Raw genomic sequence first — 23,512 nt, 5'->3', positions numbered from 1 at the left:
TCTTGCTTATCAGAGAGGGGATTCAGGGGAGCAGAAACTTGAAAAAGCCAGCGCTCCCCCTCCCCAGAGAGAAATCAGGATTGGGGCCAGCCCCCACAGGCCAAAGGTGGGCAAGGGGACTCAGGAGTGGAAGCTCTGAGATGTGACCCCCTACCTGGTGTATACCCTCCAGCTGCTCCTGCCCTCTACCTATGTTGGTCAGAGCAGATGCCTCTCCTCCACCCCTTGGTAGGGCCTCCTCCTCACTTCTCCTGTCTTCCCTGAACTGCCAGGAAGACCAGGGCCCCTCACTTCCCCCAGCCCTGCCACCATGGACTCTGGTTTGGATTTGAGTTTTCTCCTCCTTCAGCTTTAATTCCATGGCTTCCTCCACTCCTGGTACTTTCTCTTCTGTGTCCCCAGACCAGGGAAGGGCACGGTCACCCCAAGACCCCAAAGCCAGCCATCTGTGCAGCATTCTAGACTCCTTCCGCTCCTGCCTTTCCGTCCACCTAAACTCCCTTGAGTCTCCCCACTACGCACAGCCCCCTAGCCCCTCTCTGCTGGCACTCTGCCCTCTAGAAATGCCACACTGCCGGTGGCCCCACCTCCATGCTGCCTCTCACCCCACGCCTGCTTGCACTGCTCCCACATGGAACGCTCTCCCCACCTTTCTGACACTAACATGCTCTTCTAGACTCAATTTAGATCTCATTTCTTCCAGGAGACCTTCCTAGAATCCTCAGGCTGAACAAGGGGCCCCCCGGCATCCTGGACTGTCCCCTCTCTTGGCCCCCTGACCACATGCTGATGAAATAACCTGTTTGTAAGTTTGAGGTCCCTGAGCTCCAAGACCTAGATATGTTTGTCTTTGCAGCCCCCAGCTCCTAGCACATAGTAGGTGCTCAACAAATACTCATGATGCTGAAAGGCTGAACTGTGGGATGGAAGGAGGACTCTCCCAGGGCACTGGAGGGGTTTAGGGAGGCTCCCACTGTCTGCAGGTCCATCTTGCCTTTCTTTTCTTCTTTTTTCTTTCTTTCTTTCTTTCTTTTTTTTTTTTTTTTTTTGAGACAGAGTCTCACTCTGTCACCCAGGCTGGAATGCAATGGTGCGATCCTGGCTCACTGTAGTCTCTGCCTCCTGGATTCAAGTGATTCTCGTGCCGTGCCTCAGCCTCCCAAGTAGCTGGGACTATAGGCGTGTGCCAGCAAACCCAGCTAATTATGTATTTTTAGTAGAAACAGGTTTCACTATGTTGGTCAGGCTGGTCTTGAACTCCTGACCTCAAGTGATGCACCCCGCCCCTTGGCCTCCCAAAGTGCTGGGATTCCAGGCATGAGCCTCTGCGCCTGGCCCACCATGCGTTTCTTATCTGAGCCCTGTTGTACTCGAGTTGCGGCTCTGTTGTACGTGGGGTGCTGCCACGGCTCCTAGTTCCCAGTCGTGCAGCTCTGAGCTGGACAGGAATGTGGTGGGGCAGTGGGGGTGAAGTCCCACCCCTCAGACAAAGGACATCCTCCTGCTTCCCAGGGTCGTGATAGCAGAGGGAATGGACACCTGCCAAGACCCTCCAGCCCAAAGGCTCTGCCCCTCAGTGGCCTGCAGGAGGCCCCAGCAGATGATGTCTCGAGAAGACAGTAGCCAGTGTGTCCTCAGAGCCTGGTCTGCACCTAGCTCCCATCCCTTGTTCTGCTGAATGGGCCCACAGTGGCTGGGGAGGCCAATGGGGCAGCTCCGTGTAGAGGGGAGATGGGGCAAAGGTGCATGCCAGGGTAGCCCGGCATGGCCCAGGACCTAAGGCCCTGCCACCTCCAGCCCCTTTCCTCTGCCCTTGCCTCTGGGTGTGCCCATTCAATTCCTGGTGGCTGTTGCTCATATGCTAGGAGCCAGGAGGCAGGACCTGGAGGTCCCAGGAGTGTCAGAGGAATGGTGACACAAAGAAAACAACACTTCAGATGAAGAAGAAATGGGCAAAGAGATGAGCTGGTGGGGAGGGGGCTCAGGGAGTGAGGTCAGGGAGACCAACTAGTCCCGGTCTGCCCAGCACTGTCCTAGTTTTAACTCTAGAAGTTCCAGGGCAATTGGGATGGTGACACTCAAAGTGGGATGGGGCTAGCCACAGGTAGGAGACTGAGAGAGCCATTGTCTGGGGCAGAGCCTGCAAAAGTCTCTCCCTGGAGGCCCAGGGCAGACACGCTGGGCTCCCAGCACTTCTCACGATATCCAGAGTGCCAAGCCTCCCCTTCGAGCCCATACCAAGGTGCTCCAGGAGGCCCCAAGTTGCCCGAGAAAAGCAGAGGACCCCGTCCCCTCGCACCACCTAAGGTCTCCATGTGTTCCCACCAGGTTGCCTTACCTGTCTTGGGGAGGCAGCTGCCACCTGGGAGACCTCAGGGAATTGTGGCAAGCTGGCTGCAGAAGAGCGACCTTTGTCCCCCCCCCGCCCCCCCAGGAACTGCCTTCACCATATAAGGGAAGATAGGGCCCCAGAGAGGTGAGGGGGTGGGGAGGCAGGTGCTGCCAGGTCCCTGGGAGCCCAGAGCCCTCAACAGCCTGACAACCAGAGCTGATGTGCCCCACCCTTGGGTTTTTTTTTTTTTTTTTTTTGAGCCTCACTCTGTCATTCAGGCTGGAGTGCAGTGGTACGAACTCAACTCACTGCAACCTCTGCCTCCCAAGTTCAAGTGATTCTCCTGCCTCAGCTTCCCAAGTAACTGGGACTACAGACATGTGCCACCACACCTGGCTAATTTTTGTATATTTAGCAGAGACAGGGTTTCACCATATTGGCCAGGCTGGCCTTGAACTCCTGACCTCAAATGATCCACCCGCCTCAACCTCCCAAAGTGCTGGGATTATAGGTGTGAGCCCCCGCGCCCAGCCCCTCCCTTGGCTTCTGAGTGAGCAAGGGATGGGATGCTTTTCTGCCCAGGGCCCAGGCCCTCACCACAGGCAGACAGCACTGTCCAGGTAGGGTCAGCGGCGCCTGAACCTTTCCTCCTACCAACAAAGAGAAGGAGGCTGAGCTGTCCTCCCACCTTCCCTGGGGTGAATGGTTCACGGGGAAGGAGAGGCAGGACCCTGGGGTTCCAGAAGCCCCAAACCCAGGGATGCAGGGGCTTATACTCAGGGCCCCTCCAGCACAGATGGGAGGTCTCTTAGAGGTCTCCTAGAGGTCTCTTCTCAGCATGACCCTCACTTAGCAAGGGCCCCAGTGAGCACAACTGCTCCTCCTCTCCATCCCCAGGGGCACTGGCTCCACCTAGAGTGTTTTTTTTTTTTGCTGAGATGGAGTCTCTCTCTGTCGCCCAGGCTAGAGTGCAGTGGCGTGATCTCGTCTCACTGCATCCTCCGCCTCCCAGGTTCAAGCGATTCTCCTTCCTCAGCCTCCCAAGTAGCTGGGATTACAGCCGCACACCACCATGCCCAGCTAATTTTTGTATTTTTAGTAGAGAGGGGGTTTCACCATGTTGGCCAGGCTGGTCTTGAACTCTTGACCTCATGATCCACCCACCTCGGCCTCCCAAAGTGCTGGGATTACAGGCGTGAGCCACTGCACCCGGCCCACCTGGAGTTTTTATGAGAGGCCATAAACCAGTGCCTTTGAACTCTGTTCTGCTACCCTCTCCCAGACGCCAAGGTTTCCATGTCTGACCCCTGACCCTAGGGGATCCATCTCACTCAGGCAGGAAAGTTGTGCAGCCATATCCGGCGTGGATCTCGCTGAGAAACCAGCTTCACAAGCAAACTCAGCACCTTGGGCAGCTGCCTCCCAAACTGCAGAAATTCTCCTATCACCTGTGAAGCGTGGTCCTTAGGAGGGTGACGTGAAGTGGACTGGGTGAGGGCAGTACCTCCTTCTCATCACAGCCTCCCAAGAGTTCTGGAGACCAAATGTACAGTAGTCCCCCCTTATCCAACGGGGAATACATTCCAGGACCCGCAGTGGATGCCTTAAAACCCCGGATCGTACCGAACCTGGCTGCCATCAGCTGGAGCATGTTTCTGTGTCTTCCACCCACAAATTGAAGCCCCTTCCATTTTCACTAAGCACTTATCCTGCACTGTGGCCGCACTTTTGCAGTTTGAGGTACACCAGCAAAACTAACACAAATTTCTGTTTCCTTCTTCACAATTTCATGAACAGAAGATGCATTCTTATCATAGATCTTAGCAACCTCAGCATATGATGATTTTTTTTCTTTCCTTATTGAGAACTATTGCCTTTTCATTTAAAGGAAACATTTTATGGCTTCTTTTTGGCACTTCCAAATTGCCAGCATCACTACTCTTGCATTATTTAGTAAAATAAGGGTTACTTTGGGCGGGGGTTGTCTTTATTTTTGTTTTTTGGAGATGAAGTCTCGCTCTGTCACCGGGCTGGAGTGCAAAGGCACGATCTCGGCTCACAGCAACCTCTACCTCCTGGGTTCAAGCAATTCTCCCATCTCAGCCTCCCGAGTAGCTGGACTACAGGTGCATACCACCACACCCAGCTAATTTTTCTTGTATTTTTATCAGAGACACGGTTTCACCATGTTGGCCAGGCTGGTCTCAAACTCCTAACCTCAAGTGATCTGCCCGCCTAGGCCTCCCAAAGTGCTGGGATTACAGGCGTGAGCCACTGCGCCCGGCCCAATAAGGGTTACTTTGAACACAAGCCCTGCAATGCCACGACAGTGCATCTGATAGCCCAGACTGCTGCTAAATGCCTGTCAGGGAGCGTGCAGCGCGTGGAGGTACTGGACAAAGGGATGACTCACGTTTCAGGTGGGATGGAGTGGGGCAGTGGGAGATCCCATCATGCTACTGAGAATACTGTGCAATTTAAAACTTATAAATGGTTTATTTCTGGAATTTTCCGTGTAGTATTTTCAGAACATGATTGACTATGAGGGACCTGAATTGGTGGATAAAGGGAGACTGCTGTGTGTTTGCGCACACGTGGGCATGTGTGCACTATATGTGTGTGCACACGCTCATGTGTTGTCTGGAAAGAGGAGTAAACACTGGAGGTGCTATTTTGTTTCTTTTTTAAAAAAAAAAATTGCTGGGTTTGGTGGTGCACACCTGTAATCCCCGCTACTAGGGAGGCTGAGGCACAATAATCGCTTGAATCCGGGAGGCAGAGGTTGCAGTGAACTGAAATTGCGCCACTGCCCTCCAGCCTGGGTGACGAAGTGAGGCTCTGTCTCAAAAAATATACACATATATAAATATAAAAATAAAAATATATAATCCTGCCTCCTATGTCACAGGTTAAGAAAAAAAATAACACTTTCTTGTGAATAAGAAAGAGTATATATATATATAGAGAGAGAGAGAGAGAGAGAGAGACAGAGATACACTCGATTACAAGGACAAGAAAAAGGAAGGTAAAAACTCACCTATATTTTCATTATAGAGATATTCTCCAGATAAATCACTGTCACTGAATTGTTTTGGAATATTTCTTTCAAGTCATTGTCCAGTACAGGTATCTACCTGTCTGTCTGCATGTTCATATATATATATATATATGTATTTTTTTTTTTTATTGAGATGGAGTTGCACCCTATCACCCAGGCTGGAGTGCAGTGGCACAATCATGGCTCACTGCAACCTCTGCCTCCTGGGTTCAAGTGATTATCTTGCCTCAGCTGCCCAAGTATCTGGGATTACAAGTGCCCACACCACACCGGTTAATTTTTATATTTTTAGTAGAGATGAGGTTTCACTATGTTAGCCAGGCTGGTCTCTAACTCCTGATCTCAAGTGATCCGCCTGCCTTGGCCTCCCAAAATGCTGGGATTACAGGCATGAGCCACCGCGCCCGGCCCTTTATTTCTTTTTTTTCTGAGACAGAGTCTTGCTCTGTCACCCAGGCTGGAGTGCAGTGGCGTGATCTCTCGGCTCACTGCAACTTCTGCCTCCTGAGTTCAAGTGATTCTCCTGCCTCAGCCTCCCAAGCAGCTGGGATTACAGGTGCTCGCCATGATGCCCGACTAATTTTTGTATCTTTGGTAGAGACAGGTTTCACCATGTTGGCCAGGCTGGTCTCGCACCCCTGACCTCAGGTGATCTGCCTGACTCAGCTTCCCAAAGTGCTGGGATTATAGGTGTGAGCTACCATGCCTGGCCTATGTGCATATATTTTTAACTGTCATATGATATATCTTATTTTGCAATTTCTTTTCTTTTTTTTTTTTTTTTTTTTGAGACAGGGTCTTGCTGTGGCGCCCAGCCTGGAGTGCACACTGGTGTGATTATGGCTCACTGCAGGCTTGACCTCCCTGGACTCAATGATCCTCCCACCTCAGAAGTAGCTGGGACCACAGGCACACGTCACCACATCTGGCTAATTTTTGTTGTTGTCGTTTGGTAGAGACAGAGTTTCCACTATGTTGCCCAGGCTGCTCTCAAACTCCTGGGCCCAAGCAATCCACCTGCTTTGGCATTCCAAAGTGCTGGGATTACAGGTGTGAGCCACTGCACCCAGCAACTTCATTTTCAGTTGTTTTATAGTAATTCATTAGACAGCACAGGTTATGTAACCAGTACCTCATTATTGGACTTCCAAATTATATCCAATTATTTGATACTACAAAGAATGTTGTGGCAAATATTCTCATTGCTAAATATTCGCCATTAGATTACATCCACTATCTCTTTGGGATAGATTCGAAAAAGTAAGGCCGGGCGTGGTGGCTCACGCCTGTAATCCCAGCACTTTGGGAGGCCGAGGTGGGCACATCACGAGGTCAGGAGATCGTTTCAAAACCATCCTGGCTAACATGGTGAAACCCCATCTCTACTAAAAATACAAAAAAAAAAAAAAAAAAAAATTAGCCGGGCATGGTGGTGGGTGCCTGTAGTCCCAGCTACTCAGGAGGCTGAGGCAGGAGAATGGCATGAACCCGGGAGGCGGAGGTTGCAGTGAGCCGAGATTGTGCCACTGCACTCCAGCCTGGGCAACAGAGCAAGACTCTGGCTCAAAAAAAAAAAAAAAAAAAAGTGAGATTGTTGAGTCAAAGACGTGAATAGGAAAACTGCCTTCCAAAAAAGCTGCATGAATGGATAGTCCCGCCTGCAATACATGAGTGGCTGAGTCTCCACCTCTCCCCAGTGCTCTGGTACAGTATCGATGAAGCTCTCTATCAGTTTGATTGACAAAAAAGAAAACAGTCATTGTGTTGATTTATGTTTTTTTGATTATCAGTGAGAGAGACCATTTTAAAATATATTTATTGGCTATGTCTCCCCTTGTGAGTTTTTAATTAATTTTTTGGGATTGTTTATATAGTTAACGTCTTAAGGCTGGTAATTTGCCTACCATTTATGTGATACTTGTCTCTAGTTTCTTGCTTGCCTTTTAATTTAGCTGGGAGAATCTTTTGGTGAACATGTTCTTAAAAATTGTTTCCAATGTCTTTGTTATGATAAATGTCAAACGTATAGAAAAGTGAAAATAATAGTACATGGACTCAAGCATTAACATTTATCATATTATTTATTTATTTATTTGTTAAGACTGTATCTCACAGGCTGGAGTGCAGTGGCGTGATCTCGGCTCACTGCAACCTCCGCCTCCCAGGTTCAAGCGATTCTCGTGCCTCAGCCTCCGCAACAGCTGAGATTACAGGCATGCACCACCATGCCCAGCTAGTTTTTGTATTTTTAGTAGAGACAGGGTTTCATCATGTTGGCCAGGCTAGTCTAGAATGCCTCACCTCAAGTGATCCACCCACCTGGGCCTCCCAAAGTGCTGGGATTACAGGTGTGAGCCACCACGCCCGGCCCAAGCATTTCCTTTTATTGTTATATCTCTTCAGTGTTTTTCTTTTGTCTACAGTATTTTTATTTTTTTTAATTTAATTTATTTATTTATTTTTTTTTTGAGATGGAGTCTCGCTCTGTTGCCAGGCTGGAATGCAGTGGTGCGATCTCAGCTCACTACAACCTCTGCCTCCCAGGTTCAAGCAATTCTCCTGCCTCAGCCTCCCCAGTAGCTGGGACTACAGGTGCACGCCATCACGCCCAGCTCGTTTTTGTATTTTTAGTGGAGATGGAGTTTCACCATGTTGGCCAGGATGGTCTTGATCTCTTGACCTCATGATCTGCCCACCTCGGCCTCCCAAAGTGCTGGGATTACAGGCGTGAGCCACCGCACTTGGCCTATTTATTTATTTTTATTATTATTTTTTGAGACAGAGTCTTGCTCTGTTACCCAGGCTGGAATGCAGTGGCGCAATCTTGGCTCACTGCAAACTCTGCCTCCTGGGTTCAAGCGATTCTTCTGCCTCAGCCTCTCGAATAGCTGGGATTACAGGCAGCCGCCACCATGCCTGGTTAATTTTTGTATTTTCAGTAGAGACAGGGTTTCACCATGTTGGCCAGGCTGGTCTCGAACTCCTGACCTCAGGTGATCCACCTGCCTTGGCCTCCCAAAGTGCTGGGATTACAGGCATGAGCCACCACGCCCAGCCTTTTGTCTACAGTATTTTTTAAATGTAGTATATGCTGAACATTTTGTCTTCAGTATTTTTTAATCTCGAAGAGTTCTTTCACATTTTCCCCCCGTGACATTGACTTACCTGAGTCAAAGACAGTTGCCTTGTAGAATGTTCACACTGTGGAACTGAGCCTTTCCTTATGGTATTATCTAATTTGTTAAATTTCCTTCTGCACTTCCCACAAATCGAAAGTGCATCTAGTAGGTCCTGGTTAACCTCTATTTTTCTTTTTGAGACAGAGTCTCGCTCAGTCACCCAGGTTGGAGTGTGGTAGCACTATCTCAGCTCATTGCAATCTCTGCCTCCTGGGCTCAAGCGATTCTCCTGCCTCAGCCTCTCGAGTAGCTGGGATTACAGGCACCTGCCACCACACCCAGCTAATTTTTGGTATTTTTAGTAGAGACAGAGTTTCACCATGTCGGCCAGGCTGGTCAGAAACTCCCGACTTCAGGTGCTCCGCCCTCCTCGGCCTCCCAAAGTGCTGGGATTACAGGCATGAGCCACAGCGCCTGGCCTAAACTCTTTTTTTCAAGACTACTTCATAGAACAGTGCTTCTCAAACTGTAATGTTGTTAAGAATCACCTGGAAATCTTTGTAAAGTACATATTCTGGTTCAATAGAATTGGTGGGGAGGGGAGTTTAGATTCTGCATTACTAGCAAGTTCCCAGGTGATTTTCCCTTCCCAGGTGATTTTCCCAGTTGAACCATTCTTTCAGTAGCATGGTCAAACGTAATGACTTTGCATGGCATCAGAAGGAATATATAATGTCAAGTCATCCCTGCGTGCATGTTGCAAAGGTGGATCCCTTGGTTACAGCAGTGTCAGGCAGATACCCTTATGTTTGTTGTTGTTTTAGATTGCTGAACTACCCATGTCCACAGATACCCTTCTGTATTGGAAAGGCACAGCTCCCCCTTTACAATTAGAAGTCATCTTGGGGCCGAGTGCGGTGGTTCACACCTGTAATCCCAGAACTTTGAGAGGCCGAGGTGGGCAGATCACTTGAAGTCAGGAGTTCAAGAACAGCCTGGCCAACATGGTGAAACCCCATCTCTACTAAAAATACAAAAATTAGCCAGGCATGGTGGGGCGCACCTGTAGTCCCAGCTACTCAGGAGGCTGAGGCACGAGAATCAGTTGAACCTGGGAGACGGAAGTTGCAGCGAGCCGAGATTGTACTACTGCACTCCAGCCTGGGCAACAGAGCAAGACTCCATCTCAAAAACAAAAACAAAAACAAAAAAACACAAGGCTAGGCACGGTGGCTTATGCCTGTAATCCCAGCACTTTGGGATGCCAAGGCAGGTGGATCACTTGAGGCCAGGAGTTCAAGACTAGCCTGGCCAACACAGTGAAACCCTGTCTCTACTAAAAATATAAAAATTAGCCCGGGTGGTGGCAGGTGCCTGTAGTCGCAGCTATTCGGGAGGCTGAGGCCAGGAAAACTGTTTGAACCCGGGAGGTGGAAGTTGCAATAAGCCGAGACTGCACCACTGCACTCCAGACTGGGCAAAAGAACGAGACCCTGTCTCAAAAAAAAAAAAAAAAAAAAAGAAAAGAAAAAGAAAGAAAAGAAAAGAGAAAAGAAAAACAAAAAAGAAGTCATCTTGGTGTGACAATTTGTCAGGACAAGTTTTTGATTTTTTACTTACCACTTTCTACTTCTTTTATAATACTCATTTTTAAATAACTTTTCCTTCATCTTACAAGGAAGTATTAATTACTTTTTATTTTTATTTTTCAGAGAAGGTCTCACTCTGTTGCCCAAGCTGGAGTAGAGTGGTGCAATCAGGGCTCACTACAGCCTCGACCTTGTGGGTTCAAGGAATCCTCCCACCTCAGCCTCCAGAGTAGCTGGGACCACAGGCTCTCACCACTACCTCTGGCTAATTTTTTGTACTTTTTGTAGAGATGGGGTTTTGCCATGTTGCCCAGGCTGGAATGGAACTCCTGGGCTCAAGCAATCTGCCCACCTGGGCCTCCCAAAGTGCTGGGATTACAGGCATGAGCCACTGCACCTGGCTTACTTTTTATGTCTATTATCCTTCCCTCCCCCAGTGTTTTACTCCCTGCTACACCCAGGAACCTGGTGCATAGTAGGCATGCAATGAATATGTAAAGGAAAGAAATGGAAATGGAACTTATGATTTCTTTTTTTTTTTGAGACAGGGTCTCAGTCTGTCACTCAGGCTGGAGTGCAGTGGCGCAATGTCGGGTCACTGCAACTTCCGCCTCCCGGGTTCGAGTGGTTCTCTTGCCTCAATTCCTAAGTAACTGGGATTACAGACGTGTGCCACAACGCCCAGCTAATGTTTGTTATTTTTAGTAGAGACGGGGTTTCACCATGTTGGCCAGGCTGCTCTCAAATTGCCGACCTCAAGTGATCTGCCTGCCTCGGCCTCCCAAAGTGCTGGGATTACAGGGGTGAGCTACCGTGCCTGACGGAATTTATTATTTCTATCTTGGTTATTATATTTAGGAAGCTGAGTGAGTGTGTTTTAAATTTGAACTCTTTGTATTTTTATTTTTTATTTATTTGGTTTTTTTGAGACAGAGTCTCGCTGTGTTGCTCAGGATGGAGTGCAGTGGCATGATCTTGGCTCTGCTCTGTCTCACAGGTTCAAGCGATTCTTCTTGTGATCCACCTGCCTCGGCCTCCCAAAGTGCTGGAATTACAGGTGTGAGCCACCACAACCAGCCTATTTTTATTTTTAAAATTGAATAAGGCGGAGCGCGGTGGCTTATGCCTGTAATCCCAGCACTTTGGGAGGCCAAGGCAGGCAGGTCACCTGAGGTCGGGAGTTCGAGACCAGCCTGGCCAACATGGTGAAACCCCGCCTCTACTAAAAATACAAAAAATTAGCTGGGTGTGGTGTCAGGTGCCTGTAATCCCAGTACTCGGGAGGCTGAGGCAGAAGAATCACTTGAACACAGAAGGCAGAAGTTGCAGTGAGCCAAGATCGTACCACTGCACTCCATCCTGGGCAATAAGAGTGAAACTCTGTCTCAAAAAAAAATAAGTAAATAAAATAAAATTTAATAAATGTACCTGGTAAAATAATTCAAATTACAAACAGATATGTAATAAAATGTGTCTCTTATACATTAGGTGAATCTCACTCCCCAGGATTAGCCACAATTATCTTCTCAGAGTAAGTGAAAGTATATATTTATATTTGTGTCTATTTTTATATTTTGCCTTAATAGGAGTACACCATCATTGTTATGAATCTTGCCTTGTTCCATTTAACAGTATCTCTTGGAGATCATTCTATATCAGCTTGTATAGTTCCTCCTCATAGTTTTCATGACTACGTGGTATTCAATAACAAAATGTATTTAACCAGTTCTTTATTGGTGGACACTTATATTAAGTGTTTTGCTATTACAAATGATACAATGGGCTGAGTGCAGTGGCTCAAGACTGTAATCACCGCACTTTAGGAGGCTGAGGTGGGTGGATCACTTGAGCCCAGGAGTTCGAGACCAGCCTGGGCAACATAGTGAGACCCAGTCTCTATTTCATTATATTTATTTTTAAGACAGTGTTTCGCTCTTGTTTTGCCCAGGCTGGAGTGCAATGGCAGGATCTCGGCTCACTGCAACCTCTGCCACCCGGTTTCAAGCAATTCTCCTGCCTCAGCCTCCTGAAGTAGCTGGGATTACAGGTATGCGCCACCACACTCAGCTAATTTTTTATTTTTTTAGTTTTTTTTTTGTATTTAGTAGAGACAGGGTTTCACCACGTTAGTCTGGCTGGTCTTGAACTCCTGACTTCAGGTGTTCCACCCGCCTCGGCCTCCCAAAGTGCTGGGATTACTGGAATTACAGGCATGTGCCACCACACCTGGACCTATTTTTTTTAAATAAAACAAATTTTTAAAAATGATACAATGGGCCAGTGGCGCATGCCTGTAATCCCAGCACTTTGGGAGGCTGAGGCAGGTGGATCACGAGGTCAGGAGATCGAGACCATCTTGGTTAACACGGTGGAACCCCATCTCTACTAAAAATACAAAAAATTAGCCGGGCGCGGTGGTGGGTGCCTGTAGTCCCACCTACTCGGGAGGCTGAGGCAGGAGAATGGCGAGAATCCGGGAGGCGGAGCTTGCAGTGAGCCGAGATCATGCCATGGCACTCCAGCCTGGGCGACAGAGCCAGACTCTGTACAAAAAAAAAAAAAAGTTGTCTGCATTAAAAAAAATATTTTTGGCCAGGTGTGGTGGCTCACACCCGTTATCCCGGTGCTTTGGGAGGCCAAGGCGGGTGGATCACAAGGTCAGGTTTGAGTTTCAGACCAGCCTGGCCAACATGGTGAAACCCTGTCTCTACTAAAAATACAAAAAATTAGCCAGGTGTGATGGTGGACACCTGTAGTCCCAGCTACTCAGGAGGCTGAGGCAGGAGAATCGCTTGAACCCACGTGGTGGAGGTTGCAGTAAACGAAGGTCACTGCTCTCTAGCCTGGGTGACAGAGCGAGACTGTCTCAAAAAAAAAAAAATTATATACATATGGATAGTCTCAAATTACTTTCCAAGGAGGTTGCACCAGTTTACAGGCCTGTTTCCCTATATCCTCTGGAGTGATTGTGTGTGTGTGTGTGTGTGTTACAAGCAAACAGGGAATCTCTGCCCCACACCAGGCTCTAGTAGAGACATTTTCACATCTGACATCTCCAAAGCCAGAAGATATCACCTTCCTCCAACTCCTCCACTCCTGCCCCCAGGGCCAGCTAGCCACCACTTCCTGCCAAGTTTATCTCCTATGTCACATCCATCCCTCCTTCCTTTCCTCTTTTTTTTTAAAGACAGTCTTGCTCTGTCGCCCAGGCTGGAGTACAGTGGTGTGATCTCGGCTCACTGCAAGCTCCGCCTCCCGGGTTCAAGTGGTTCTCCTGCCTCAGCCTCCTGAGTAGCTGGAATTACAGGCGCCTGCCACCACGCCAGGCTAATTTTTTTTTTTTTTTTTTTTTTAGTAGAGATGGGTTTTCGCCATTTTGCCCAGGCTGGTTTTGAACTCCCGAGCTCAGGCAATCTGCCCGCCTCGGCCTCCCAAAGTGCTGGGATTACAGGTGTGAGCTACTGCACCCGGCCCCTTCCTTTCCTCTTTATTCTGCCTAAGTTCAGGTCTTCATCCTCCATGTTTGGGACCACGCCTGTGGTCTCCCAATAGGGTCTTGGATCCTTGTACGCCTAATTTAGCTTCCAACGTGCAGCTGCCAGGTTTCAGCACAGCTCACTCCTGCTCAGGGTTCCTCAAAGGCACCCTCTGCCTGCAAGAAAAAGGCTACTCCCAGCCAGGTGCGGCGGCTCACACCTGCAATCCCAGGACTTTCAGAAGCTGAGGTGGGAGGATCGCTTGAGCCTAGAAGTTCCAGACCAGCCTGGACACAACATAGTAAGAACCCATCTCCACAAAAACAATTTAAAAATTAGCCAGGCGTGGTGGTGCATGCCTGTAGTCCCAGATACTCCTACAGGCTGAAGTGGGAGGATGGCTTGAGCCCAGGAGGTTGAGGCTGCAGTGAGCCATGATCATGCTTTTGCACACTAGCCTGGGAGACAGCGACCTCGTCTCAAAAAAAAAAAAAAAAAAGAAAAAAAGAAAGGCCACTCCCTTGGTCTGGCCATAGATCTGCATAATCTACCCCCTCCTGCATTCTGGGGCCTCATTTCCTCATTTCCAAACTCCTCTGAGCCTCGCTCCTGCAGGGAGTGTTTTCCAATCCTCCAGGGCTGCCGAAGTAGGGCTAGGTGTCCCCTGTCCTCACCCGCCTTCCATGCTTCTCCCGTGCTGCATTTGCAGAATTGCAGTGACCATCTGTTCACGTTTCTTTCTCTCCACCCTAGGGTGTGAGTTCCCTGAGAGCAGAGGCACAGCCCGGTCCTGGCACGGTGCCTGGCACACAGTACGCACCCGATACCTGTGGTTGACTTGAACTTCATGTGGGTACAGGGTGTGTAGGTGGTGGTGGGGAAGCCTCACTGTGGTCTCAAAGTCTGGAGCTCCTTTGCGTGTTTATCTGGCCTCTGCGATGCAAATCTGGGAGGATCAGTGTTTGCATGGAGAGCAGGAAATAAGAGCAGGACCCGAGGATGAGAGCAGAGACCGGAGAGGACTGGGTATTTATATAGCCAAGGGCTCTTGTGGTCCAGCCCAGGCCAAAACTGAGACTAGGGTAACTGCAGGTTTTTTCAGGGTGCTTCTTGAATCTTTTTTTACCAGAGAAAAGTAGTGGAAGGACAAAGGGCGGTTTCACACAGCGCTGACTCCCCCTCACACAGACTTGGGGACCGATCAGCGTCTGGGGCACCAAGAGGCAGCCTGGGGGCTGGATTCAGAAGGTAAGGTGTTGAGAGCAGACAGGATGGGGAGGTGGAGCTGGGGCGCAGGCACCAACACTTGAGATTGGCATTTCCCCCTTCTTCCCTGGGTGTGTGCGGTGGGGGCTCCAGAAACGCCCGACCCCTGGGAAAGGGGTGAGTGAGGCGGGCCCCATCTTTCCAGCCCCCGGGGAGTTCCTACGTCCGCGAGGACAGGGAGGCCTCTAGCGGCTGGCGTGGGAAGCAAGCAAAGGCTGGCTTGGGACGGCGGGAGGGCATTTCCTGCTGGAGCCTGGGGCCGCGCGGTTTCGCAAAGGAAGTGCCTCCCGGACGCGGGGCGGGGCGGGAAGTGGGGCGGGGTCGCGGCCAATGGCTGCCCAGAGGCCGCAGGGGGGCGGGGGGGCCGAGCCCCGGCGCCGGCCCCACCCAGGCCGCCCGGCAGAGCCAGGCGCCGGAGCCCGCCGCACCCAGGCCAACAAGTTCTGCCGCTGGAGCCTCCACCCCGAGCCTCGCCCCGCCCCCTGCCTCTGCCTTCGGGGCCGCACAAGCCCCGCCCCTCCCGTTCCAGGGCAGAGGCCACGCCCCCTCCCCCGCCGCATTCCAGGGCTGCCCCTACCCAGGCCTTCGAATTTTGCTTTCCAGCTACTAGTATCCCGTCGTCTGTGTCCAGGCACTTAATTAGTCCTGCCAAGAGGGCACAGCTCCATTTTGCAGACCACATCCCCGAGGCGGGGAGACGTAGACGAGCACAGCCTGGAGGCTCATATTTGTGCTCTGACGCTGCCCTTCCCACCTTAAGTGTCGAGGGCCGGGGCAGCCCCTCCCTCCACCAACAGCCCTCCAGGTGTGCTGAAGCGGGGGTGCCCACGGCAGCCGCGGGTGCAAGGCACACACCCCACTTGCTTAAGTCCCCCGCAAGAACCACAGAAGCAGGATGGGGGTCTGGCTTTCTCTTTAGTTATCATCACACTGGGGCTCTCAGTTACAGAGAAGGCACTTAAATGGGAAGGCCACCTGATGCAGGCCAACCATATTCGACCCCCCCACCGGCTCTGGGGGAGGGGAGCACAACGACATCGCCACTTGACATCCCCCTTGGCACTGGTATGTGGGTCCCCTTAACCGTTAGACCCTGGGGAGAGCCCAAGGCCTTGACCTCCGGAATCGCCATGTTAGGAGGGGCTTCAGAAACAAGAGTTGGAAGGCAGGATATCCTGGGAGCTGCCCCCAGCCAGCAGGGGATCAGGCAGGGGGCTGTAGGGGATGGGTTGGCACAGGGGAAGGGGACAGCTTGGTCGGGCTTCCTGGAGATCCCCAAACCCCACAGAAGGTCCCACCTCCTACAGATCCCCCAAAGGCACCGGTGAAGAGTGGGCAAGGAGGCACTGATGAGCTGGCGTAGAGACCCCCCACACACTTAGCTAGTGGGCCTAGCCTATGCTGGGCACAGAAGGTGCTCAAGAAATGTTTTTTTGAATGAATGAACGGAGCAAAGGGGTGTGAGGGACAGAGGACAGGGCCTGGGGCCCCTTGGCCCAGCTTGTTCCATTCAGAAAATAGCAGTTTAAAAAATGTAAAAATCCTTTCCCTCCCTCCCCCCAACTTCTGGGCCCAGGAAAGGGGCAAGGGAGGGGTGTCTCTACCCTGACCCTTCCCTCTCTCCTTTCCCTAAAAATCTATATACACATGTACATATTTATATGGCACCACAAGGGGGGTCTTGCCTATGCCCCCACGCTCAGAGCTGGGGGAGCCAAGCCCCAGGGCTTGGCAGAAGTCTGAGGTCATTGCTTGGATGATGCAGGGAGCAGCCCTCAGCTGTCGGCCCTGGAGAAGCTGCACTGTGGGGCCTGAAGGACAGACTCCTGCTGCCTTCCCCAGTGGTAACAGACCTTCCCTCCCTCCAAGGCAGGGGCAGAGGTTGGTAGGGGCCCTCTCGGTCCCAAGGGAGGAGGTGGGGCAGGGGGAGGGGCTGGTTCTCCCCTCCCAGCCTAGAGCTGAGCCCCTGGGAAAGCTGGGCGGGGAAGAGGGAGCTCTATGCAAGGCACTTGATGTCCACCGTTCCCAGACTGGGGGTCCAAGGCAAGAACCCTGCCCCCAGGAAGCAGAACCGGAAGGGGCCAAGAGGCCCAATTTGGCAGCAGAGAAACATGGCAGCATGGACAGAGATAGAAAAAGGGAGCAGCAGGCAGGGCCCCCCAGGTCCCCTGAGAATGGGGGAGGAGGTTTGAAGGCACTGACACGGGGCCTGGAGCTCACGGTTCTCAGTGCAGCCTGCTGCCCCTGCACCACCTGGTGGGGCTGGTGGGGGAGACGCCCGCTTCCCCATGGCACTGAGTGTGGCGGTGGCCCATGGGTTTTCCTAACAAAGGCCTGGGCAGTCTTCCTGGGAGGAGGTGTGGATATCATTGGTCAGGGGCAGGTCCTGGCCCCATCACCCTCATTAGCTCCCTGGCCGCGGCTGCCTAAGCACTGAGTACACGTCGTCCACGCGGCTGAGTTGCTCGAAGAAGGGGAGGAGGTCGTGGAGCTCTGTGTCACTCATGTTGTCAAACCACGAGGCCACCGGTACCTGGGGAAGTGGGTGTAGGAAGATGAGGGGGGCAGGTGGTCCTGGGTGCAGAATTTCCAGGCCAGCCCTATGTAGCCACTACTCAGATCATGCAGTTTCTGAAAACCCCTCACCCACAGTGTTCAAACTTTTTTGACAGCAACCCCCAGGAAAACACATTTATAACGTAACAATGCAAAAGCTTCACGATTCTTAACCTTATCTGTGCAAACCACGCGGATACTTTTTTTTTGAGGCAGGGTCTTGCTCTGTTGCCCAGGCTAGAGTGCAGTGGCACAATCTTGGCTCACCACAGCCTCTGCCTCCAGGGCTCAAGTGATACCTCAGCCTTCTGCATAGGTGTGACTCCAGGAATGCACCACCACGCCTGGCTAGTTTTTGTATTTTTTGTAGACATAAGGTTTCACCATGTTGCCAAGGCTGGTCTTGAACTACTGGGCTCAGCTACCTGCCCACCTCAGCTTCCCAAAGTGCTGGGATTACAGGCATGAGCCACCGCACCCGACCGGATATTTTCTATTCTATTTCATTTTGTTAAAATTCCCAATCAGAACCCACTAAATTAATTCTGTGGGCCATCAGTAGGCCAACTGGCAATTCGAAAAGTTGAAACTTTCCAAACTCCGTTGCCTTGTGGGGGCCCCTGTGCATGGCAGACGCTCTGCTGTGTGTGAGGGGAAAAGACCACACAGCTGCAGGGCAGGTAGACGAGGGGAGTGGGCGGCAGGCACAGGCAACTGAACGCATGAAGGACTGGGAGGGCACCCACCCCCCAACTGGGGATCCAGGAGGCCAAGGTGGCCCGAATGGACTGACCCCTCCCTGGGTCTCAGCTCCTGTCCCAGTCCCAGTCCAGCCCTCACTCACAGCATTGTCTGGATGGAAGACATAGGAGGCAGGCGAGTTGTCCAGGATGAGCACCCGCCGCAGGTCTCGGCCCAACCGGCTCAGGTCCTTCACGTAGTTCCCCCGGTGGAAGACGCAGGACTCTCGAAACAGCCGGGCCCGGAAGGCCCCCCATTTGTCCAGCAGGTCAGCTACTGGGTCTGCGTACTGGGAGCAGGAGGTGGGTCATCCTGGGGTCCGCAGGTTCCTTGGGCTGCATGCGGGAGGCAGGTGGGAGGGCAGGGTTGCCCTGGGACCCCTGTGGGGCTCACCTTGGCAAGGCTAGCAGTGAACAGCACACATTCAAAGAGCTCGCCCATTCGCTGCAGGAACTCATCCACGTGAGGCCGCTTCAACACGTAGACCTGGGGGGTGGGCCAGTGAGGGGGCTGCGGGGCAGTGGGGCAGTGTGGGGGTGGCCGAGGGCTGGCAGGGCATGGGCAGAGGCACACAGGAAGGAGGCTGGGCCTGCAGGCTCCGCTTGGCCAGCTACCCTGACCACTGCTGGGGAAACTGCCCCCGCCCCCAACACACAGAAAACGATCAAAACTTCCACTCCACTGGCCAGTCCTACCTCACGAGGTCACTAATTCCCAGTCCCTTCCCCTGCCTCAGCCTCAGCCTAGTGCAGGAGTCCAGGGGCAGCCCCCTCACCCCAAGGCTGCAGGGCACCGGTCCCCGAGCCAAGTAATGGAGAACAGGCTGGACAGCACACAACCTATCCTGAATTACTTGAACTGGGTCCCGGGCAGGGTGGGGTGAGGGGGCACAGCACGGGGAGGCCTAGAGGAGGAGCCCACTCTGCAGGCTTGGAGTCAGCGCAAGCCCCTGAGGTTCTGTGTGACTTTGGGGCAAGTCTCACACCCTCTCTGGGCCTCTGACATTCCACATGTATCCAATTCCCATCCGAGGTGCTCCAGATTGGTGGGAAGAGCCTAGGGTCTGGAGGCAGATGCCAAGCCCACCGCTGCCTCTTCCTGGCCCTCACCTGGTGGACCACCCCATCAATCTCCACAGGGATGATGAAGTCCGCGTTGTTCACTGGCTGTGGGGAGAAAAGAGCTACTGGAGTTGGAGGAGGAGCCCTAGGGCATGGGGTCCAGCACACACCTCCCTCCCAGGCCAGGGTGGGGACCCCCCCACCCCGAGACCCGGGCTGAGGGCTGTTGAGCAGGGCCCACCTTGAAGGAGCTGTGCACCAGGGTTTCGTCCAGGTCGATGACCACGCAGATCTTGTCTGAGTCCTGGGCCTTGGCCTCAGGGAGCAGGTATTGGACTGGGGTCTGTTGTAGGGAGGGCGGGGCTGGCTGGGGTGCCTCTCTCCAGGCCTGGTCCTTCCTCCCACGCAGGTTTCTCCCCCTAGCCCTCTACAGAAGAACCCTGGGCCCCGGGGACAGATACTTCCCCCCTCCCAGCTTTGCCCCTGCCAGCTCTGGGGCTTGGGTAGGCCTCCTGGCTCTCTGAGACCTCTGTGAAAACCAAGGTAAAAAAAGCTTCCACTTAGGAGGGGGAATTCAGTTTCCCCACAGTGGGCAGGGCCTGGCAGGGGAGGCTGCCACCCTCCTGCTCTGCACCTTGCAGGTCTGCAAGTCCATCCTGAAAAGCTCAGTCAGGAGCCCCTTCCCCTAAAGCCCTGAAGACTGAGTCCAGGTGCCCCCGCGGCCCCACCTGGCCCCCACGCACCTTGGGGATGGCACCATTCTCCTCCACAAGCAGGGGCGCCCCGCTGTGGGCAGGCAGGGCCTCCCCATCATCCCGGCAGACACAGCAGAAGAGTGAGTGGAGGATGCCCCGGCTTCGGGGCTTCTGGGAAGCTGCTGACTTCTGGTCACCTGAAGTAGGGAGGCGCAAGTTGGAGGCTCGGTGCACACTGGCCTGCAGAATCCTGCGTGTGTGCCCAGGTGTGAACCCCTGAGCCAGGGGGATCTTGCCGTGGCCCCTTCATCCAGACACACGAAAGCAGCTCCTGATTTTCTCTGAAATGCCCTTGTCAGGGCCCCACAATCTGCTCCAAGGCTCCTGCAGCTCCCCAACAAGTAGGTCTAGCAGGTATTAAGACGCCCACAGAGGAAGTGCGTGGCCTGGAGAAGGGGGTCCTGGAGTGCTCTCTCCCTGCCTCTCACAGCCTCCATGACTGCTGCTGATCAGCCCCACTGCGGTGCCTCCTGACCCCACCTTACCTGAGCACCCCTGCTCAGGACAGCCAGGGCCTGGGACCCAGGGCAGTCCACCCCTGCCCTCCCTCATCCTCTCCACCCCCGTGGGTACGAAGTCCTCACTGCGGCTGGGCCCAGAGGCAGGGGTGCAGTCCCGCGGCCTGGGGCCAGTGTCCAGTGGCCATCTGTTTGCCCCGCCCCACCCAGACCTCCGACCTGGAGCCCAGCAGCGGCGGCCTGATTGACAGATACCCCTCCCACCCCATCCCCCTCCGGCCCCCTGCAACTAGCCTTTCCACCTTGCCCTCAGCTCCGGGGCAGCCAGGCCCAGGGGAGGGTGGGCAGACCTGGGGGCAGCGTCCAGGTCCTGAGGTCCACACGGGGAAAAGGAGGAGCAGACAGACCCCCACCCCGGCCCAGCCACGCTGGAGGACGCAGCCTCGTCGGGGTGGCGAGGCTTTGCGGGTGGTGCGTGCCCACTAGGCGCACGACTCTCCCCGCGGGCGCCAGGCGACTCTTGGAAGTGCTGGCCGTCCTCTCTGTGCTTCCGAGGGGGTCGGCGTCTCCACGCGTGACGCGAAGTTTGTGGGAACGTGGCTGTGTGTTGGCGGGAGATCCCTCCAAGCCTCCCCAGCCCGCTGTCACCTCGGCGCCCCCTCCCAAGACCCTACCAGACCGCAGCCCGGGGAGGGGTGGGGCGGAGTCTCAGCGGGTGGCCCATAGGCGCCCTCCTCAGCTCCCCCATCTCCCAGCCCCATTGGCGCCAATGGGGGTGGGGGGCGCCCATGCACCACGCAATGCCAGCCAGGAAACCCCCGAAGAAGTTCCCTCTCTATTCCTGCCTCAGTTTCCTCACCTCGAGCGGACAGGAGCGCCCCAAAGGCGCCAGGCCCCGCCCCGCGTCTCTGAGCCTCCTTTGAGTTCAAACTCTCTCCCTGCTCCCTCTCGGGCTGGGAGCTTCGGGCACGGCTGAGGCGGCCGCCCGGGGCGGCGGCGGCGGCTCCCCTGGGGAAGATCCCGGCCCCTTCTCTCCTCCCACGGCGCCCCGGCTTCGGCCCCCTCCCCGCAGCCCCGGTACCTTTGCCCCGCAGCGGGCCCCGAGCCTCCTCCTTGCTGATCTGAGTAATGACGGCCGAGCTGTCCATGGGGCCGGGCGCGCTCCGCTCCGGCCGGACTCTGGCCCGGGCGCCCGGCCTCCCCCCCGGCTGGGGCCGGAATCGGGGCGCGGGGGGGAGGGGAGGGGTGGGAGGGAGGGATCCCCGCAAGCTTCGGAGGGGAGGGGAGCCAGGTTCTAGGGGGGAGGGGGAGGGAGGGGGCGCGGAGGAAACTTTGTTACAACATGGAGTTTCCTCCCCGCGAGGCGGATGCAAACATGGAACCCAGGCGCCGTTTCAAGGCTCCCCCTTAAAAGGGCAACGGCTTCGGCGTGACCTGGACTCGGCTGCGGCTTTCGCCACTTCTGGGACCGGCGCGGCTAGGCGGACTGGGAGGCGGGCCGGGCCGGGTTCCTGCCGCGCTCCAGGGGGCGTCGCTTCCCTTCCTGCCGCCCGCTGGCGGGGCTGAGCCTCTGCGGCTGCGTGGCAGGCCCGGCACCCGGCTCACCGTTCCAGGCCGCCGAGCGCCCTGGGCCAAGGCCCGCCCGCCCGGAGCGCCCACGCCGGGGAGTGCCCGAGTGCGGCGCGGCTCCACCTCTGCGTTTTCTGAGGACCCGGGACTAGAGGCTTCTTGGTTTCCTCGTTGAGGACTTGGAGATAGCGCTACCTCATCTGTAAAATGGGTCTTCTCTCCTGTCTGGTGGTCGTAGAGATCACCTCGCAAGGACTTCATGAGCCAGCGAAGGCTTTGCTGGCCCGAAACAGCTATGCAAACCTCAGAATCACGCTCTTGAATGGGACGGTCGCCGCCCCCCGCAGCCCCAGGGCGAGGTGCCCCCGGTGTGTAGGGCGTGAAATTCCAACTCCTTGCCCTGGGAAAGCCCCCTGCCGACTTCTCCCCACGGCCCCACGCGGGGCCCCGCATGTCCACCCGCCGCGCACGGGCACCGCGCGTTCGCGCTTGAAGTTTTCGTACGCGCTGTTCCTTTCGCGTAGCCAAATTCCACCGACCTTAAGAAAATGCCACCTTCTCCAGGGGCCTTCCCAGACCCCCTCCCCTGCCTGCGGTCGCCGGCCGCCCTGTGATTACTGGGGGTGCGGTGGGGGTCACTGGACTCGCTGCCGATCCTAGGAGCCCAGCACGGCGCCGCACGCGGTGGGCCCAAAGCCCGACCGTGGGGACCTCAAACCAGAGGCCCTCAAGGCCCGTTCCACCCGGCCTGTGGCGCAGTGCTGGGCACTTGGGAACGGAGGTCCCTGTCTTCTCGCTGGAAGCCCCTCCGTGGTGCGCGCCGTGGGTCTGCGGGTTGGTCTTTTTCCTCGTTTATGAAGTTCTTTTCACTCGTCGTTACTATTTTGTAAGTTCACCATTTAAAAATTAATAACGCCAAGCCCGACAAACACGCCTCGGCACTTCCTCCCCTCCCCCTCTCCCGCGGGCCTCCGTGGCGGGGTGGGGCGGGCGCGTCTTGTCCCGTCCGGCCGCCGGGTGCGACGCGGCGCACGTCCGCCAGGCCCTGCCGAGGGGGAGCCGGGGAGGGGAGGCCCCGCGCGGGGGCAGGGAGGGGAAGGGAGGGGAGCGGCGACTGCCAGAAGGCGCGGCGGCTTCGTGCGCTGAGGCTGGGAGTAGGGGCGGGAGGGGACTGTCGGGGACTGATACCCCGGCCCCCGGGCTGGATCCCTCGGCCCTCTTCCTGCTCCTGGGTAGCCCACGGGGCGGCCACCATTGCGCTTCATCACCGTGATCGCCACGCGCTGCTGGCGCTCTCCCAGGTCTGCTCTGGCTGCGCCCCCTAATCTCATTTACCCCTTAGAACGGCCTCCTTATCCCATTTCACAGATGAGAAAACTGAGCTTCAAGAAGCGACGTGCCCCGGGTCTACCGGCAAGGGCAAAGGCGGGATTCCAGCCTGAGAGCGGGACATCTGTCTCCCCTGCGGTCCGGCCCCCTGGGTGGGGCCTCGGCTTTATCTCCGGATGTGGGGCCCTCATGACCCGAAAAGG

General features: G+C 54.5%; 2 protein-coding genes across 4 annotated transcripts in view; both read right to left on the bottom strand.

The window, feature by feature from the left end:
• VIL1 (villin 1) overlaps nucleotides 1-2,384 on the bottom strand; it is a 29,553-nt gene extending 27,169 nt beyond the window's left edge. The window contains exon 1 of the mRNA XM_054478541.2: nucleotides 2,339-2,384. The gene's annotated coding sequence lies outside the window, so the exon portion shown is untranslated. The remainder of the gene's footprint in view (nucleotides 1-2,338) is intronic.
• A 13,352-nt stretch (nucleotides 2,385-15,736) lies between these two features.
• CTDSP1 (CTD small phosphatase 1) lies at nucleotides 15,737-23,250 on the bottom strand. 3 transcript variants are annotated; one of them, XM_054478530.2, is made up of 7 exons: nucleotides 23,169-23,250; nucleotides 19,942-20,090; nucleotides 19,440-19,541; nucleotides 19,247-19,303; nucleotides 18,531-18,623; nucleotides 18,241-18,426; nucleotides 15,737-17,373 (listed from the first exon to the last, which is right to left on the bottom strand). In XM_054478530.2, exons 1-7 carry the CDS (start codon nucleotides 23,233-23,235, stop codon nucleotides 17,245-17,247), a joined length of 783 nt encoding a protein of 260 aa, XP_054334505.1. In that variant the 5' UTR covers nucleotides 23,236-23,250; the 3' UTR covers nucleotides 15,737-17,244. The 3 variants fall into 3 exon arrangements, with proteins under 3 accessions (XP_054334505.1, XP_054334504.1, XP_063504019.1); XM_054478529.2 differs by lacking the exon at nucleotides 23,169-23,250 and adding an exon at nucleotides 21,493-22,024; XM_063647949.1 differs by lacking the exon at nucleotides 23,169-23,250 and adding an exon at nucleotides 21,493-21,853 and having other exon boundaries at nucleotides 15,737-18,426.
• Between the last annotated feature and the right edge of the window lie 262 nt (nucleotides 23,251-23,512).

The sequence above is a fragment of the Pongo pygmaeus genome, chromosome 11, assembly GCF_028885625.2.
Source record: "Pongo pygmaeus isolate AG05252 chromosome 11, NHGRI_mPonPyg2-v2.0_pri, whole genome shotgun sequence".
Lineage (NCBI taxonomy): Eukaryota > Metazoa > Chordata > Mammalia > Primates > Hominidae > Pongo > Pongo pygmaeus.
The sequence above is the reverse complement of the archived record's forward strand: the minus strand, read 5'-3'. Positions and strand labels throughout refer to the sequence as shown.

Bases quoted from the DNA above. Each gene is read 5' to 3' on its own strand.
- CTDSP1 (XM_063647949.1), bottom strand. From the start codon at position 21,559: ATGGACAGCTCGGCCGTCATTACTCAGATCAGCAAGGAGGAGGCTCGG. The intron at 19,542-19,941 runs GTGCGTGGGGGC...TCCCTACAACAG, and splicing joins AGAATGGTGCCATCCCCAAG to ACCCCAGTCCAATACCTGCT. The intron at 19,304-19,439 runs GTGGGCCCTGCT...TTCTCCCCACAG, and splicing joins TGGTGCACAGCTCCTTCAAG to CCAGTGAACAACGCGGACTT.